This window comes from Suricata suricatta, chromosome 12, assembly GCF_006229205.1.
Source record: "Suricata suricatta isolate VVHF042 chromosome 12, meerkat_22Aug2017_6uvM2_HiC, whole genome shotgun sequence".
NCBI classification, from domain to species: domain Eukaryota; kingdom Metazoa; phylum Chordata; class Mammalia; order Carnivora; family Herpestidae; genus Suricata; species Suricata suricatta.
The window spans coordinates 49,659,975-49,677,433 of record NC_043711.1 but is presented as its reverse complement, the minus strand read 5'-3'; the positions used below and the strand labels follow the sequence as shown (position 1 = coordinate 49,677,433).

At 42.1% G+C, this 17,459-nt stretch overlaps 1 protein-coding gene across 1 annotated transcript; it reads right to left on the bottom strand.

Moving 5' to 3' along the window:
• Positions 1 to 5,049: 5,049 nt before the first annotated feature.
• JAGN1 (jagunal homolog 1) lies at positions 5,050 to 7,813 on the bottom strand. The gene is made up of 2 exons (XM_029916899.1): positions 7,580 to 7,813; positions 5,050 to 6,017 (listed from the first exon to the last, which is right to left on the bottom strand). Exons 1-2 carry the CDS (start codon positions 7,666 to 7,668, stop codon positions 5,555 to 5,557), a joined length of 552 nt encoding a protein of 183 aa, XP_029772759.1. The 5' UTR covers positions 7,669 to 7,813; the 3' UTR covers positions 5,050 to 5,554.
• Positions 7,814 to 17,459: the final 9,646 nt, after the last annotated feature.

The window sequence follows — 17,459 nt, the reverse complement described above, 5'->3', positions numbered from 1 at the left end:
GTTAAGTCATCTTGAGACTGTAGCCTGACTGTAACCTTCTTTAGGCCAATTCTAAGTCTTCAGGTCCACAGTCTGAAGACCCATTGTATGCATTATCCCAAAAATACCCTCTAACTTTTGAGTTCCTCAGAAGATAAGGACCCTTTCCTATTCTTTAAGTTCTCCAGTCCCTAGTAGTGGATGTCAAGAAATAGGTGCTTTGGGCATCCTGGGTAGCTCAGTTAGTTGACTCTTGATATCGGCTCAGGCCATAGTCTCGTGGTTTGTGAGTTCCAGCTCTGAGTCCAGCTCTGCACTTTGAGTGCAGCGCCGCCTGCTTGGGACTCTCGTTCTCACTCTCTCTCTCTGCCCCTCCCCCCCCTTTTTTCTCTCTCTCTCTCTCTCTCTCTCTCTCTCAAAAATAAATTTAAAAAAAAGAGAGAAATAGGTATTTTGTACTTGAATAAATATAAATGATACATTTAAGTAGCAGTTTATCTGCTTCATATTTCACAAGCACTTTCATATTTGATCCTCCTAATCATCTTATGAGACAGGTAAATGACAATTATTCTTTTCATTTCATAAAGAGAGAAATAAGGAAACAAAAAGAAAAGTCAAGGTCAAGGTTTCTAGCCCAGGGAGCTCCAATTCTGCCAGTCTCTTACAGTTGATTTCATTTTCTAACATCCTGTAGTCTCTCTTCCTGCTGTTTCATCTCCCTCTGCTCCTGGGAACCTAAAAGAGTTTGCCTGGCAACGATCTGTTTTTTGGTATTGGAGCCCAACACTGCAAAAACAGGTTAGTTAAGAGGAACCTGGGTGGCTCCGATGGTTAAGGGTCCAACTTGGACTCAGGTCATGATCTCACAGTTCAAGAATTCAAGCCCCTTGTAGGGCTTTGTGCTGACAGCTCGGAGGTTGGAGCCTGCTTCAGATTCTGTGTCTCCCTCTCTCTGCCCCTCCCCCACTTGCATTCTGTCTCTTTCTCAAAAAGAAACAAAATAAAAATATTTAAACAAAAAAAATTTTTAATAGATTAGTTAAGATATGAAGGAAGAAGAGTGGTCTGGCCATACTAAGGACAGATTGTGGAGTTTTCCCCCTCAAATTTTTTTTAAATTCTTTTTTTAAGTTTATTTATTCTTGAGACAGAGAGAAACAGAGCACGAGTAGGGGAGAGGCCGAGAGAGAGGGAGACACAGAATGTGAAGCAGGCTCCAGGCTCTGAGCTGTCAACACAGAGCCTGACGTGGGGCTCGAACCCACAAACCGTGAGATTATGACCTGAGCCAAAGTCGGACACTTAACCGACTGAGCCACCCAGGTGCCCCTCCCCCTCAATTTTTATCTAACCCACAGTGGTTTAGATCTACATCACTAATGCATTTTCCAATGCTAAAGGTATAAAATAAGAGACTTGGTTCCATTCTAGAATACTTTTCTTTCTTAACCTCTTATATCTTCTGATCTGTCACAATGAAAATATTTTCTTAATTGCTCCCTGACCCTGGTTAAAGTATGGTAGGAGAAGCAGAAAAGAAATAAAAGGATGCACATTCACACATACAAAAGAAGAAAAGAATAGAAAAGGAAGAACATGAGCACATAGAAAAGGAAAAAGAAAAAAGATGAGGAAGAAAGGGAGAAAGAAGAGAGAACAGAAGGTCTGTATTTTATTTATTGTCTGCTGGTTTGCCTATTGATTGAGGGCCTGTCCCAAAAATGATTTTAAAGTAAAAAGCACAGAGGGCAAGTTCCAACACATCCTGGAAAAGAGTAGGGAATCAGTTCAAGACTTGCTAAACTCTTACTATCAGGCTCTGGGCCATATCTCTTGTTATGAGTACTACAACCCTTGAGGTCAGTCTTATTAAGCCATTTTACAGACTCGAAAACACTAGGAAGGTTAAGCAACTCATCCAAATACAAAAATGGAGAGCTGGGACTCACCACCCTGTCTTTCTGGCTCTTTCTTCCAGAACACACTGCTTGGGAAGATCTGTGGGAAGTCAGAGGGTTTCTGGGCCCAATGGTCCACAGAAATGCTAGATTTAGCAATGTGATGTAGTTAGTAGGGTTAACGATGTGAAGAAAGGATTTGGAAAGAACAGGTCATATGACAGTGAATTAGTGATCAGACTTCCAGATGAGTCGTGATTGTTTGGCAAGTGTCAACACAGGAGGAATAACTGGCTGGAAGAGGAGGTAGCCAACTAGAGTAAAAGCCAACTGTGGTGTAGAGGCCCTGTCCTCTTAGAAGATGGCTGAGGCTGCCTCACCTGTGGTTTGTCTGAATGAGCTGACCTCAGACTTCATGCCCTAATAGCCCCTACTTGGGGATCAAGCCAGCAGAGCTGAGGAAGTCGGCACAGTCCTGCACATGCTCAGATGCAGAGTACACACCATGGGGGCTGTGGACATCTGTTATTCTTGAGCCTTACCTTTACATGCACTCTGGTCAGATCATGCAGCAGCATCTCCAGGCTCCTTCTGTAATGGCTAATTCTTAAAGTCTGTTAGGACAACTGTGCCTACTGTTAGGGCACCTTGGCCAGGAGGGGCCAACCCATTAGACCAAGGTAATCCAAGAGTGGACAAGTGTCCCTTCCTCACTTCTGCTAGTCCAGAAGGGATCAACTTCTAGAATTTCAAGGCAAGAAATTATGCCTAAGAGAAGAGGTAGGGACCCCCAGTCTGAGAAAGGAAAGTTAACAATGCTTATCAAGGAAAAGATCGGGGTATTTATTCAGTATGTGCTATGTATTTTATTTAATCCTCACAATGCCAGTAGCTACTATGATTCCCATGTGGCAGATCAAAATCAGAGACTCAAGTACCCTGCTCAAGGCAAAAGGGAGAATTCCAACCTAAGTCAGTCTAATATCAGAAGCTGTATTCACTCCACTTCACCACACTGCCCTTCTCACGTACTAGATGCTCTCTAGGAGTCCCTCCAATGCCTATACTCTAATCTGCAAACATCAGGGAATTATCATTCCTCACATTTATATAGTGTTACATAGTTCACAAAACACCTTCATAATACTTCGCTTTATCTTTAATTTTTTAATGTTTTTTATTTATTTTTTTGAGAGACAGAGCGAGCAGGGGAGGGTCAGAGCAAGAGGGACACACAGAATCTAAAGACAGGCTCCAGGCTCTGAGCTAGCTGTCAGCAAAGAGCCTGGCATGGGGCTCGAACCCATTAACTGGGAGATCATGACCTGAGCCAAAGTTGGATACTTAACCGACTGAGCCACCGAGGTGCCCCACTTTATTTGTCTTCAAAGCAATCCTGTGAAACATGCAGTGTTGATCCTAACCATAGGACTAGGTGTTCTGGTACCTGAACCCAACTTCCACCATCCAAATACAGTGCTCTTCCCATTAACTCAAGATCTCTTTCAAAGGGGATCTTGTTTGCTTCAGGGAATACTACAACCATGAGGCAGGAAAACAAATGATTGGAAAAGCAGAATCCCAATAACCCAAGAAGCAGAAAACTAAAATAAACCAAATGGCTCCCCCCCCCCATCACAGACATTTCCATAATAGGCCTTCAAAAGCACTCTAAGATTACAAAACATCATTCCAATAATCAAAGAACATTTTAACATTATTTATTTTTGAAGATTTTCACTTAAAAATTTTTATTTGCATCCCAACTCCTTGAAAATAAGCCATTTGTTCCTGGTGCACATAATTCCATTGCCCACACATTTCCATCTGTTTTCCTTTGCTCTCCAAATTCTACCCCAGACACAGTCTAATTCTTTCCTCTGTGCAATACATCCTGACTTCACTCTACAGTAGGCCAAATTACTTCATTCAACAGAGTACACACTGTGTCAGGTACTGAGCAAGGGGTGAGGAAGAGCCATGTAAACAAATAATTCTGTCAATAAGAGGTAAAATAAAAATGCTATGTGGATTCAAAGAAAGAACTCTTACTCCTTAAACTGAAGCAACCAGAAGGCTCCAGAATTACCATGGAAACTGAGTCTTAAAGGATAGGCAATAAGGCATATGAAGGTATAAAGGGGAAATGTTTAAGCAAACTGGAACAACATGAAAGCAATATGAGGACTTATGAGGTTGTATGGACTGAGAAAGACTGTGTGAGAGTATTGGGAGATAATGTAAGACTGGTCCGCTAGAATCACACCTTGGAAATGTCAAGAGATTGAAGTATTTTGATTGCTCAAAAAATAATGGCACATTGTAGAGACGTGATGATGATCTAGAGCTGTGTTCTTGGTATACTCGCTTGCACCACAGGGTTGCAAGAAGAGGTAATGGGTATGACATAGAAGACAAGGAGCTAAGTTTGGGACACACTGAGTTTGAGATGATAATCAGGACATGTAGAGAAAGGTTTTGCAGTAGAAGTACTGCCAGCATCTAAGAGAGAGTATATCTAATGTTTATGGAACAAAAGAATGAGTTAAAAAAATGACTAGAACTCTGGAGAGGGCAGAGATCTGCCATTAGAGATCTGAACATCATCCAGAGAACACAAAGTCAAGGGACAAGAACAAAGGGACACACATCATTCCTGCAATAAATATTTACTGTAGGTCAGACTTCTGGTGTGAAGAGAGACTTTAGTTCACAGATAACTTTTGCATTTCCATTTTTCCATTGTCTGCTCCACACCATCAGATCTTGTGCTCATTAGTTGTTTCACGTGTATATAATGTTTCACCCAGATGTACACTCCCTTATATGCAGGGACTCTTTACAATTCTTTTGGATGCCATATTAGATACATAACTGATAATCTGTTAACACTGAATAATAAACATGACTATCCAACCAAAAGAACCCATGACCCAAGCAGGATAAATGAGAATGGACCATTTTACAGGTGGAGAGATTAAATGCGTGGCCCATGGTACTTTCTGGTAATCAGCTGCGAGGCTGCTGCTATAACTTATGTTCCTATGCCCAGTTCACTTCTCTACGGCTACTTCCAGGTGTCTCAGAAAACTACCTACCTCCTAGGGCCTAAGGCCACTCAAGTAACATACCTTTCACACTTTATCAAATCCCAACACAAGGCACAGGGTGGACAAGGCAGTTCTAATTTTATTGAAGTTCTTTTAATTAAAATGCTTTGCACTAGAAACCACAGCCTGTAGGGGGAGCCTCCCAAATGTTTCCTGCCATGCGAACTATAGACTGAAGTAGAATTTGATTTATTCCCTATCTCCTTCAGTCTTGGTGGCTAAGGGGTAATGGATGGTAGAGGAGAGAATGACCAAGAGGCAAGGATGAGGATCAGTTTTAAAGAAAACCCCCAAAGGGCCTCAACTTCAACAAGCTGAAGTTTGTTCTATAGTTGTTGATCACCCAGTTCCAGCCAACCAGGAATAAATTAAATATAGTTTTGCCACCTCAGTTGATGGCAACGGAGCGGGGGGAGCTTTCCAGGATGTGGGCCTCGTTTGCACTAGCTGCCAACATCACAGCTGCCAAAATCACCAAAGATTTCAGAGCAGCTCCTCTACCTTCTCACTCAGCTCAATGGGAGGCCCAGGCTTCACCCCACAGAGCAGTCCATCAGGCAGGCTTCATTTACGCTTCTTCTCTTGTGTGCTGGTGAACCAAGAGTCTAGGAGCTTCTTGCTGTAGTATAACTGCCAGGCATGCACTTGGACTGCCAGCACCAACACCAGGTACATGACAGAGACAGCAGAGAAACCAAAGAGGAAGCGGTAAGCCTTTCCGTGGCGGTAGAGCTGCTGTGCAGCGGGGAACATCTCCATGCTGCCGTAAATGAGGGGAGCTATGGAAAAGAGCCCCATGCTGATCATGGAGAGCACCAGGTAGCTAATGTTGTTTCGAGGGAAGGAGAGGAGGCCCAAGAGAGAGGGCACAATGCTCAGCAAATACGGATATTCCCACTGGTAGGGCATGGCCACCTGATCATGTGACAATAGCCTCAGGTGTCCCACGCTCATCTTGGCAACCAGCAGCAGCCATATGACCAGATGCACGTAGATCAGCTTCTTGATTTCATACTTGAGGGTCACACTGTGGGGTAGAGCAGAGGAAGAAGCACCTTTCATTCAAAATTTTCTGACCACCAACTCTATGCCAGGCAACTATACGGGAACACTGGGATACAAACGTGAATAAGATATAGTCCCTGCCTGGAAGCTGGGGGACGAGGAATAAAAGAAGAAAAAAATAATAGGAAAATGAACTGGAAGAGCTCTAGTAAATATGTATTGCAAGGTATATCGGATTACAGGAAGGAGCAATGAGTTCAGCTTAGGATGGGATGTGAGGACAGCTGGAGGAGAGTGATATTTGAGCTCTGAAGGGTGGGTGGAGCTGTGCATTCCCATCATAGGTAAGAGCATGCAGGCAAGAAGACATAAGCACTGTGTTCCAGGACAGCAGGTGGTGCCGCAGGAATACTTTGTAGTGGGAAGGGGAGTAGCAGGATATGAAGTTGCAAAGGCTATAAGTCAGATTAAAGGCAAAAGAGTAACTCAGAGCTGTGTGTTCAGAGAGATGACTTGCACCACAGTAATATAGCCTAGAGGGAGGAGATATTGGCAGCAAGGAGATCAACTCAGGCTGCCCATTATTTCCCCACCTAGAGTAGATTTTATATCCACACACTTTTCTCTTATTCTTCTAATTCTCTCAGGTCCTAAATGTATCCTCTTCACACCCCCTGAGGGCAGTTTCTGCTCTGAACAACCATCAAAACACTCGCTTGGGTTGTGATATCCTCTTGAGCAGGGTCTAAGGATAACCATGAAAGGGAGGTCCAAAAAGCTGGTGATTCTTCAAAACTCTGGAAGGATGTGAAAAACATTCTGGGAGAGTTTGATGGATTTATGGAAAGGAAATCAATTTTTCAAAGTTTTTATTTTAAAAACATTCACTGTAGAAAATGTGGGAAGGGAGGGGTAAATATTTTTGTCTTTTTTCTTTAAAGAAAGTTTTTTATTGAAGGTATAACATGACTACGAAGGCCAGATCTGCTTTTGCTTACTATTGTATCCTCAGTGCCTAGCACAATGCCTGAGGGGTAGAAACTCAATAAATATTTGTTGAACAAAGGAATGGAGAAATACTCTTTACATGGGAGTGTTCATAAAATTCACTTTAGGCAAGTAAAGGCTCGACTTTATGGTCCACATTCCCCCAAACGGCCCGAAATACCACAGCTACCATATACTGGACAGACTCCCCACACGAATTACTAGCTGACTAATTTTTCACCAAAAGCTAAATAGATTACTTTTCTCTTCACAGATGAGGAAAATTGAAGTTCAATGAAAAACTGGGTTTCCGAGGTCACAGGGCCGCCAGCATCGCAAGACTCAGGAGCCCAGAACATAGGGACTGGACTGGACCCTCCCAAGGCAAAGGGAGGATCACGGGGTGGCGCTTATGGAAGAAGGGGGCTTCTCGAAATTGGGGACAGGCCCTAGGCCAACAGAGAGGAGGGGACTTGGCAGGTGCGCATTGGCGGACTGGGGGGTGGGAAAGACCCCGAGGCCGGCTGGCGTCTCTTCCCAAGTCCTACGGGCTCCGGCAGGAGAGAAGGCCTCCATGCTCCTCGCCTCACTTCATACCTCATCTGGTAGTGCATGGCGACACGCTCCCGGTGCTGAAAGTCACTGCCGTCGGTGCCGGCCGCTCGCGGGCCTGCCCGAGATGCCATTATCCCCGACCCAAATCTCGGAGCCCCTCACACCGACCCTGCCGCAACTACCCGGGCCAAGGGGCCTGAACACCCCTTTAGCGAAGCCTCAACTCGCCACCCTACCAGCCGCGCGGGTTTGTGAGGACAACTTCCGGCCTCTCTGTCTCTGGAGGACCGACTCTGTGGTCACGCCCTCGCGCACGCGCACGCTCTCTCGGCCAGGCCCGACCCTGACTCTGCCCCTTGCGGTGCGTAAGAAATTAATCTCCCGCAAGGCGTCTTTTTGCCATCTTCCTGCACCGTATCTTCTAGATTATCACACACGTTCACCTTTTTAAACTCTAATATGAGTTTAAGACAGCGCTGTCTCCACTTCACAGACGAGGAAATGATACTTGAAAAGGGTTCTGAAACTGTCCCAAAAGCACACATCACTAATGCGGTCTCAAAATCTTTCCCTATGGATTACTTAATCATTGCAAAGAGAAAATGGTAACTTTAAAGTGGAAAAGCCGGGGGTGTACCCCCTCAACCAAGTAAGGTTAACTTGATCAGTAATAAGACAAACTGACATCATCTGCCTCCTGTTAACGTTGAGAAGACAGCCTCACTTTTGTGATCCTTCTGGCAAAAATACTTAATCTAAATCTCATCATGAAGAGATGGTAGATAAATTGAAGGACCTATTATAAGATGATTAGATTGTATTTTTTAAATGTGAAGGCTATGAAAGAAAAAAATCATGTTTTTTAAAAATGTTATTTTTGAGAGAGAGAGCATGAGCGCGGAGGATAAAAGAGAGGAGGGAGACAGAGGATCTAAAGCAGGTTCTGTCCTGAGAGCAGAGAGCCCCATGCAGGGCTCTGACTCAACCATGACTTCATGACCTGAGCCAAAGTTGCATGATTTACCGACTGAGCCACCCAGGTGCCCCAGGAAATTGTGTTTCTTAAATAATAAGACTTGAAAGTTGAAATGACCACTTGATCCAAGGGCTGAAAAATGGATCTTGTATTAGCAGGCATGAAAACATTAATCTCTTTATACATCTCTAGCAGAGTTCTTGGGTGACCAGGTGCATTGTCAATGAGCAGTAAGTTTTAAATGTTTTTTTTTCCCTTCTGAACAGTAGGTCTCAACAGGGAGCTTAAAATATTCAATAAAGCAGATTATAAACAAGACATGCTATCATCCAGGATTTGTTCTTCCATTTATACAGCACAGTCAGAGTAGATTTAGTATAATTTTTAAGCGCCCTGGGGCTTTTGGAGTGGTAAATGAGCATTGACTTCAACTTAAAGTCACCAGCTGCATTAGCCCCTAAAAAGAGGGGCAGCCTGTCCTTTGTAGCTTTGACGCCAGGTGTTGATTTCTCTCTAGCTATAAAAGTCCTTGATGACATCTTCTTCTAATAGAAGGCTATTTCATCTACATTGAAAACCTGTTTAGTGTAGTCCCTTTCATTAATTATCTTACCTAGATCTTTTGGATAACTGGCTGCAGCTTCTGCTTGCTGCTTTACCTTGCACTTTTATGTTATAGAGATCCCTTAAACCTCATGAACCAACCTCTGCTATCTTCACACTTTTCTTCTGCAGCTTCCTCGCCTCTCTTAGCCTTCATGGAATTGAAGAGAATTAGGGCCTTGGTCTCGATTAGGCTTTGGCTTAAGGAAATGTAGCTGATTTGATCTTTTATCCAGATTACTAAAACTTTCTATCAGTAATAAGGCTGTTTCACTTTCTTATCATTCGTGTGTTCACTGGAGTAGCACTTTTACTGTCCTTCGAGAACATTTCCTTTGCATTCACAATTTGGCTGTTTGGCACAAGAGGCCTAGCTTTCAGCCTATCTCGACTTTCAAAATGCCTTCCTCACTGAGCTGAAACATTTTTAGCTTTTGATTTAAAGGGAGAGACTTGTGATTCTTCCTTTCACATGAACACGTAGAGGCCACTATAGGATTTTTCATTGGTCTAATTTCAATATTGTTGTGTCTCAGGAAATAGGGAGGACTGAGGAGAAGGAAAGAGATGGGGAGAGAAACAGCCAATTGGTGAAACAGTCACAACACACACATTTGTCAGTGAAGTTCTCTTTCTTACATAGGCATGGTTCATGGTGCACCCAAGGCAATTAGAGTAGTAACATCAAAGATCACTGGTCACAGATCACCAGAACAAATATAATAATCATGAAAAAGTTTGAAATATTGTGAGAATTAACAAAATGTGACACAGAGACATGAAGTGAGCAAATGCTGCTGGAAAAATGGTGCCAATAGAGTTGCTCAATGCAGGGTTGCTACAAACCTTTAACTTATGAAAAATGCGGTATCTGTGAAGTTCAGTAAAGTGAAGCATAATGAAGTAAAGCACAATGAGGCGACTTATGCCTGTATCTGTCTCCTTCCCATATACTCTCTAGAAGGTCTCTTCTTGCCCTATGGAAATCCTGCTGACCCTTGAAAACCCATCTCATTACTCCAGCAAAAATCACCTGCTCCCACATCCATTCCCATGGTCCTTGTCCAGTACATTGCAGTGTCTGTTAAGCCTGGTGCCTGGTCTAGGACCATCTGTGATAGAATCACCTGGGATTCTTATTAAAAACATATATTTCTGGGTCTTACCCTTACCCAAATGAATCATTCTTTGGAGTTGGGCCCGTGATTCTTTATTTTTAATGTGAAATGTTGACTAGATAATGCATTTATGTGGTCTAGAAATCAAGCAATATAAATAAATTTGTGCACACGAGCACATAAAAAGATGTTTGACACCATTAGTCATTAGGGAAATCCATTTCCAAGTCTCTATCAAATACCACTTCACACCCACTAGGATGGCTAAAAAGACAGACAATAGCAAAAGCTGCCATGGATATGGAGGAACTGGAACCCTCATATATTGCTGATAGGAATGTAAAATGGTACAGCTACTTTGGAAAAATAGTTTGGCAGTACTTCAAAAAAATTAAACATAGAGTTACTATATGGCCTAGCAATTCCATTTCTAGATATACACCCATGAGAAGTGACAACATACATCCACACAAAAATTTGCACACAAATGTTCATAGCAGCTTTACTTACAATACTCAAAAAAGTGGAAACTACCCTATGTTCATCAACTGATGAATGGATAAAAATGTGGTATGTTCATAAATGGAATATTATTTGGCAGTGAAGAAAGATACATACTAGTACATGGGTGAACCTTGAAATATTATGTTAAGTGAAAAGCTAGTCATAAAAAGACCTCATATTGTATGATCCCATTTATATGAAATATCCAGAATTGGCAAAGCCATTAAGACCAAAAGTAAAGTAGCAATTGCCAGAAGGAAATAGGAAGTAATTGTAATAGGTGTGCAGTTTCTTTGTGAGAGTGGTAAAAATATCCTAGAATTATAGGGGTTTGAGCCCTGCATCTGTTTCTCTGCTGTCTCAGCGCAGAACCTGCTTCAGAACCTCTGTCTCCCTGTCTGTCCTTCCCCAGCTCATGCACACTTTCTCTCTCTCTAAAATAAACATAAAACATTCTAGAATTATGTAGTAATGGTCATTGGACGACTTTATGAATATACTAAAAAAAACCCTTTGAGTTGTATAACTTTTTAAAAAATATTTATTTATTTTTGAGAGAGTGCAAGTGGAGGGGGGGCAGATAGAGAGGAGGACAGAGGACCTGAAGTGGGCTGTGCACTGACAGCAGCAAGCCCGCTGTGGGACTTGAACTCGTAAATCGAAAATCATGATGTGAGCTGGAGTCAGATGCTCCACCGACTGAGCCACCCAGGTGTCCCAAATTGTACACCTTAAAAGGGAAAACTTTATGGTATGGAAACTATATCTCAATAAAGATTATATCTCAATTAGAATACAAATGGTTGGGGCACGTGGGTGGTTTAGTCAGTTAAGCGTCCGACTTTGGCTGAGGTCATGATCTCATGGTTCATGGGTTCAAGATCCACATCAGGCTCCCTCTTGTCTGTCAGCATGGAGCCTGTTTCAGATCCTCTGTCCTCCTCTCTCTCTGCACAGCTCCCCCACTCCACTAGTTCTCTCTCTCTCTCTCAAATTAAATAAATAAACCTAAAAAAACCCCATAAATGGTCATAAGGGAAAGGCAATGATTGAAAGGCATGATCATTTAGAGCAGAATTTGTAACTGCTTTTGTGCAGCGGATTTCCTTGGCAGCCTGGGGATCCCTTCTCAGAATGAAGTTTTTAAATGCACAAATAAAATATATAAGACTATGAAGAAAGCAAATTGTATCAAAATGAAGCTCTCCAATTTTTAAAAAATGTAGGCAGTGAAAACTCCCACTCTCAACTCTGCTCCGCATCTTCCCAGGTCTCAACCCAGTCCCCCTGACTCTACCCACCAAAGGAAACACTTTGTGTTCATTTTAATGTTATTGTATGTATTTCCAGAATTTAAGCACGTATAAGCAAATGTAAAGTAATATTATTTTGCCCTTTTTAAAATACAGAGGCACTGTATTCTACATACTATGTAAGTAAGACTACTTACTTTTTCTACATACTACTAAGTAAGACCTTACTTTTTGTTTTCACTTAACAATATATCTTGGAGATTTTTCCCAGATCATCCTCACTTATTTGTTTTGTAGCTTCCTAGTGTTATTCCATTATATGAATATACCTTATTTAGCCTGCCTCTCTTGCAGGATATTTGGATCATTTCCAATATTTTGCCATTACAAACATAGCTTCAGTTAATAACCTTATATATATATCATTTCATTCATGGGCAAGTAGATTTATAGTCTGGATCCCAGAAGTGTTATTGTTGGATCAAAGAATATATGGTGTCTATAATTTTGACAGATCTGACCACATTGCCTTCCACAGTGGTTAGACCAATTACATTCTCACCAATGTGTAAATATATCTGAACTCCTTACTTTTCCACAGCTTTGCCAACAACATTTGCTAGTCTGATGGATGAAGAATCACATCTCTGAGTACGTCTGTGTTGTATTTCTATTTCTTTTTTTATTTCTATAAGTGGGACTTAAATGTCTTTTTATATGCTTAAGGGTCATTTGTATTGTATTTCATTTCCCTGAACTATGTTCATATCTTTTGCCCATTTTTCTACCATGTTGTTTGTCTTAGTGTATATATAGAGAGATGAGGAAGGAGAGAGAGAGAGAGGAGATAAGTATCTTGCCTATATTAGTTGCACTATTTCTTTTTGTGTGTCTTTTGACTCTGCTCAGATATGACAAGTTGGATGTTCAGAATACTCTTAAATGTAGATGAATGCATAATCTTTTCTTTGATGGCTTCTTAATTTTGAGTCACAGCTACAGTCATCCTCCACTTCAAGGTATCCCAAATGATTTCTAGGCACTTCAGAGTTTGAGAACTAAGCTCAAACATTTGCCTCTCCCACTAGAATGTAAGGTCCCCAGACAGGGACAAGAACTGAGTCATCTGTGTCCCCATCAGCCTATAGTGCCTGGCATAGTATAAATGCTCAAGAAAATGCTTGTTGAATAAATAAATGCCAACTGGTTCAAAACCATCCTCTTCTCCTAAGCACTGTGAAGAATCCTCAGGTTCATAGAGCCATCCTCCACCCTAAGGCAGATGCTCTTGGGCTTTACCTTGTGGTTATCTTTTTCTTTTTAAATGTGTTTTTTTTTTAACATTTATTCATTTTTTTTGAGGGGGAGAGAGAGAGTTACAGTGTGAGCAGGTTAGGGGCAGAGAAAGAGGAAGAGACAGAATCTGAAGCAGGCTCTAGGCTCTGAGATGTCAGCACAGAGCCCAACGTGGGGCTCAAACTTGTGAACTGTGAGATAATGACCTGAGCTGAAGTCCGGACACTCAACTGACTGAGCCACCCAGGCACCCCTGTGGTTATCTTTTTCTTATCTGTGTCTGCTTCCCATGAAGCATGGGAATTCATCAGGGCCAGGCTGATTCTGAGTCATCCATTGGCTTACCATGGGACAACTAATCACGTGTTAGACATTCAATAAATGTTTGAGGTATGAATGTCCAAGGGAGGGACCCAATCCATTCCCCAGTACAAACTACTTGTTTGTACTTTTCTTCTGACTCTTGGGCAGCTTTTTCTTTTTAACGAGTTGGTTTTTTTTTTTTTTTTTTTTTTTTTTTTTAGGAAGAGAGTGAGAGAGAGCATGCAAGAGCATGGGAGAGAGGCAGAGAGAGAGAGGGAGACAGAGGATCCCAAGTGGACTCTATGCTGACGGCAGAGAGCCCAATGTGGGGTTCAAACTCGCAAAACATAAGATCATGACCTCCGCCGAAGTCAGATGCTTAACCAACTGAGCCAATCCAGGCACCCCAACTCTTGGACTGCCTTAAAGTTTAGTGACTTGTGCTCCTGTCTCCTCACCCTGCTCATTCTCTTTGCAAATCCTCTGCACCGATGTTTCCTTTGCCTCAAACGTTCCACCAGGACTTCAAACAGATTGGGTTCTCAGTAGCACAATTTAGCTTGAAGCTCACTTCCTCTGAGGTTTTGCCTAAACCCACAGAGCAATGTAGCTTTTTAGCCATGTGTTATCATACCACTTTGTTGGACATCATTGTCTGAAAATTTCCTGTTTATTTGCATATTTGTATATGGTCTGAGCTCCCCTCTACCCTGGGAATGTCCGCTCCTTGAAACATGGGACAAGGTTATCTTCTTTCCTGCTCATTCTCAGCCCCTGGGAGGACTGGCACATAGTAAGTGCCTAACAAATATTTGCTGAAATAATTACTGATGGCTGTCTGGGAGCTCCTCCAGGGAAGAACTTAGATAATAATAATAATGATGATGATGATTTATTGAGCCTGAAGGATGCACTACATTTAAGTTTATTTATTTTGGGAGGGAGGGAGGGAGAGAATGTACGCATGAGAGGGAGAAGGGCAGAGAGAGAGAGGGAGAAAGAGAATCCCAACCTGGCACCATATGTCAGTGAGGACCCCGATGTGGGGCTCAATCCCATGAACCATGAACTCGTGACCTGAGCCCGATCAAGAGTAGGACACTTAACTGACTGAACCACCCAGGTGTCCCAGGAGCTATGTTTAATCCCCACTTATCAGATCCAACTGAAGCTTAGAAGAGTTACATCACACAGCTCTCAGAATGGGGTTCCTCAGCAGTCACACCCTCAAGATCACCTGGGAATCTGTTAGAAGTGCAGTTTCTTCAGCTGTACGCCAATCATACTGAGTTGGAAACTCTGGGGTGGGACCGAGAGTTTAGGGGCACCTGGGTGGCTCAGTTGGTTTGTAAAAATCTTAATTTTTACAAACTCTCTAGGTGATGATACACAATGTGAACTCTTTTTTTTAATTTGTTTTTTACTTTATTTTTTAAAGTTTATTATTTATTTTGAGAGAGAGAGAGAGAGAGAGAGAGCAGGGGAGAGGAGAGAGAAAGAGAGATAGAGAATCCCAAGCAGCCCCACCCCTAGTCCAGAGCCCTATGTGGAGACATGGGGCTCAATCCCACTACTGAGATCATGACCTGAGTGAAAATCAAGAGTCACTCAACCTACTGTGCCATCCATGTGCAACTGAACTCTTTTTTTTTTTTTAGTGGTCTTATGAATCACTTATAAAATTAGCAGCAAACAAACAAACAGCTTTATGGAGATATAACTCACATACCACACAATTCACCCACTCTAGTGATAAAGTCAATTGTTTTTAGTACATTTTCAGTTCATGCAACCATCATTAAAATATACGGTGATTAGGGGCACCTGGGTGGCTTAGTTGGTTAAGTGTCTGACTTCGGCTCAGATCATGATCTCATGGTTCATGAGTTCGAGCCCCACATTGGGCTCTGTGTTGCCAGCTCAGAGCCTGAAGCCTGATTCAGATTCTGTGTCTCTTTCTCTTTCTTCCCCTCCCCGGCTCACACACTCTTTCTCTCAAAAATAAATAAACATTTAAATAATTTTAAAAATAGATGGTGATTAGGGTGATTAAAACATATTTACCTCTCCTGAAAGAAACCCCATTATTCCCCATTAGAATTATTCCCCATACCCCTCCTTTCCCAGCTCTAAACAGCCACTAACTTCTTTTCTGTGTTTATAGTTTTGTGTATTCTGGGCATTTCACACAACAGGAGTCATGCACATATGTATGTGGTCTTTGGTGACTGGCTTCTTTCACTTTGTATGCTTTCAAAGTTTATCCATTAAGGCAGCATGTATCCTTTTTATTGACAAATAATATTACATTATGGATATGCCATATTTTGTTTCGTTTCAAGTTTTTATTTAAATTCTAGTTAGTTAATATGTAGTGTAATACTGGTTTCAGGAGTAGAATTTAGTGATTCATCACTGAAATATAACACCCAGTGTTCATCATAACAAGTGCTCTCCTTTGTGCCCATCACCCATTCAGTCCATCCCCCAGCCACTTCCCCTCCAGCAACCCTGAGTTTGTTTTCTATAGTTGAGAGTCTCTCATGGGGCACCTGGGTGGCTTGGTTGGTTAAGTGTCTGACTTCAGCTCACGTCATGATCTCACGGTGTCATGATCTCTTGGTCTGTAAGTACCAGCCCCCAGTCAGGCTCTGCACTGACAGTGCAGAGTCTGCTTTGGATTCTCTGTCTTCCCCTCTCTCTGCCCCTCTCCAACCCACTCTGTCTCTCTCAAAAACAAATAAATGAACATTAAAAAAGAGTCTCTTATGGTTTGTTGGATATGCCACATTTTTATATTTTATATTTTTATTGATAAAATCCATTCATCAATTCATGAACATTGGGTTGTTCCTACCTTTTGGCTATTATGAATAATGCGATGAACACTCATGTATATAAGTTTTGGTGTGGACATATGTTTTTATTTCTCTTGAATACCTATATATATATGGAAAGAGGAGCTGGGACCGTGGCAAGCAGCGTGGAGCAGAGGGGAGAGAGGGGAAAGTGAAGGATTTCTCTCTCTTTATATCGCTCTCTGTGGAAGATGCAGAAATTTGTATTCCGGTTACTCACACCACCACTGCCTCTGGACCCTCCCAGCACAGCATGATCTCTTCTGCTGCCCTCGGGTTCCATGTCCCCTTCCCAGCCCACAGTTGCTGACTCAGCTGCTCTCCCATAGTTGGCTATTTTTTACTGGGGGCTTTAGACATGTATGGGGAGGGGAGGGTGGTCTTCCCAACCTCAGGTCCCAACTGTCTTCACATTGCTAACTCCATGTGCCCTCCTCCAATAAAACTAGCTAGTTGGGTGTGGTAATTATATATATAAAATTATATACACACATATATAATGTATATATAAAAGATAGGAGATTATATATATATATATATATATATACACACATACACCCACACACACACACATATATATATAAGACAGAAGAAGATACAATATATATAGGAGTAGGATTGCTGGGTCAAGGGTAAGACCTTACACTCTTGGGAGAGTACAAGTGGGGGAGGGACAGAAAGATATGGGTACAGAGGATGCAAAGCAGGTTCTGTGCTAACAACTGTGAGCCAGATGTGGGGCTCAAACTCACAATCCATGACATCATGACTTTAGCCAAAGTGGGACACTCAATTGACTGAGCCACCCGTGCGTCCCTCTACTATTATTAAATAATTATATTACAACATCAATATTCACTTCTACCTATTAAGTGTCTCTGTTGAAAAGGGCTTAGCTTTTATTATCACAAATCCTCACCTCAATCCCCTAACAAAGGGGACAACATTACCTCTGTCGTACAGGTGAGAGAAACGGGCTCACGGAAGTGAGGTAGTTGGTCTACACTCAGT

Coding starts and splice junctions, on each gene's coding strand:
- JAGN1 (XM_029916899.1), bottom strand. CDS start 7,668: ATGGCATCTCGGGCAGGCCCGCGAGCGGCCGGCACCGACGGCAGTGAC. Junction 6,018..7,579: donor GCCATGCACTACCAGATGAG/GTATGAAGTGAG, acceptor TCTACCCCACAG/TGTGACCCTCAAGTATGAAA.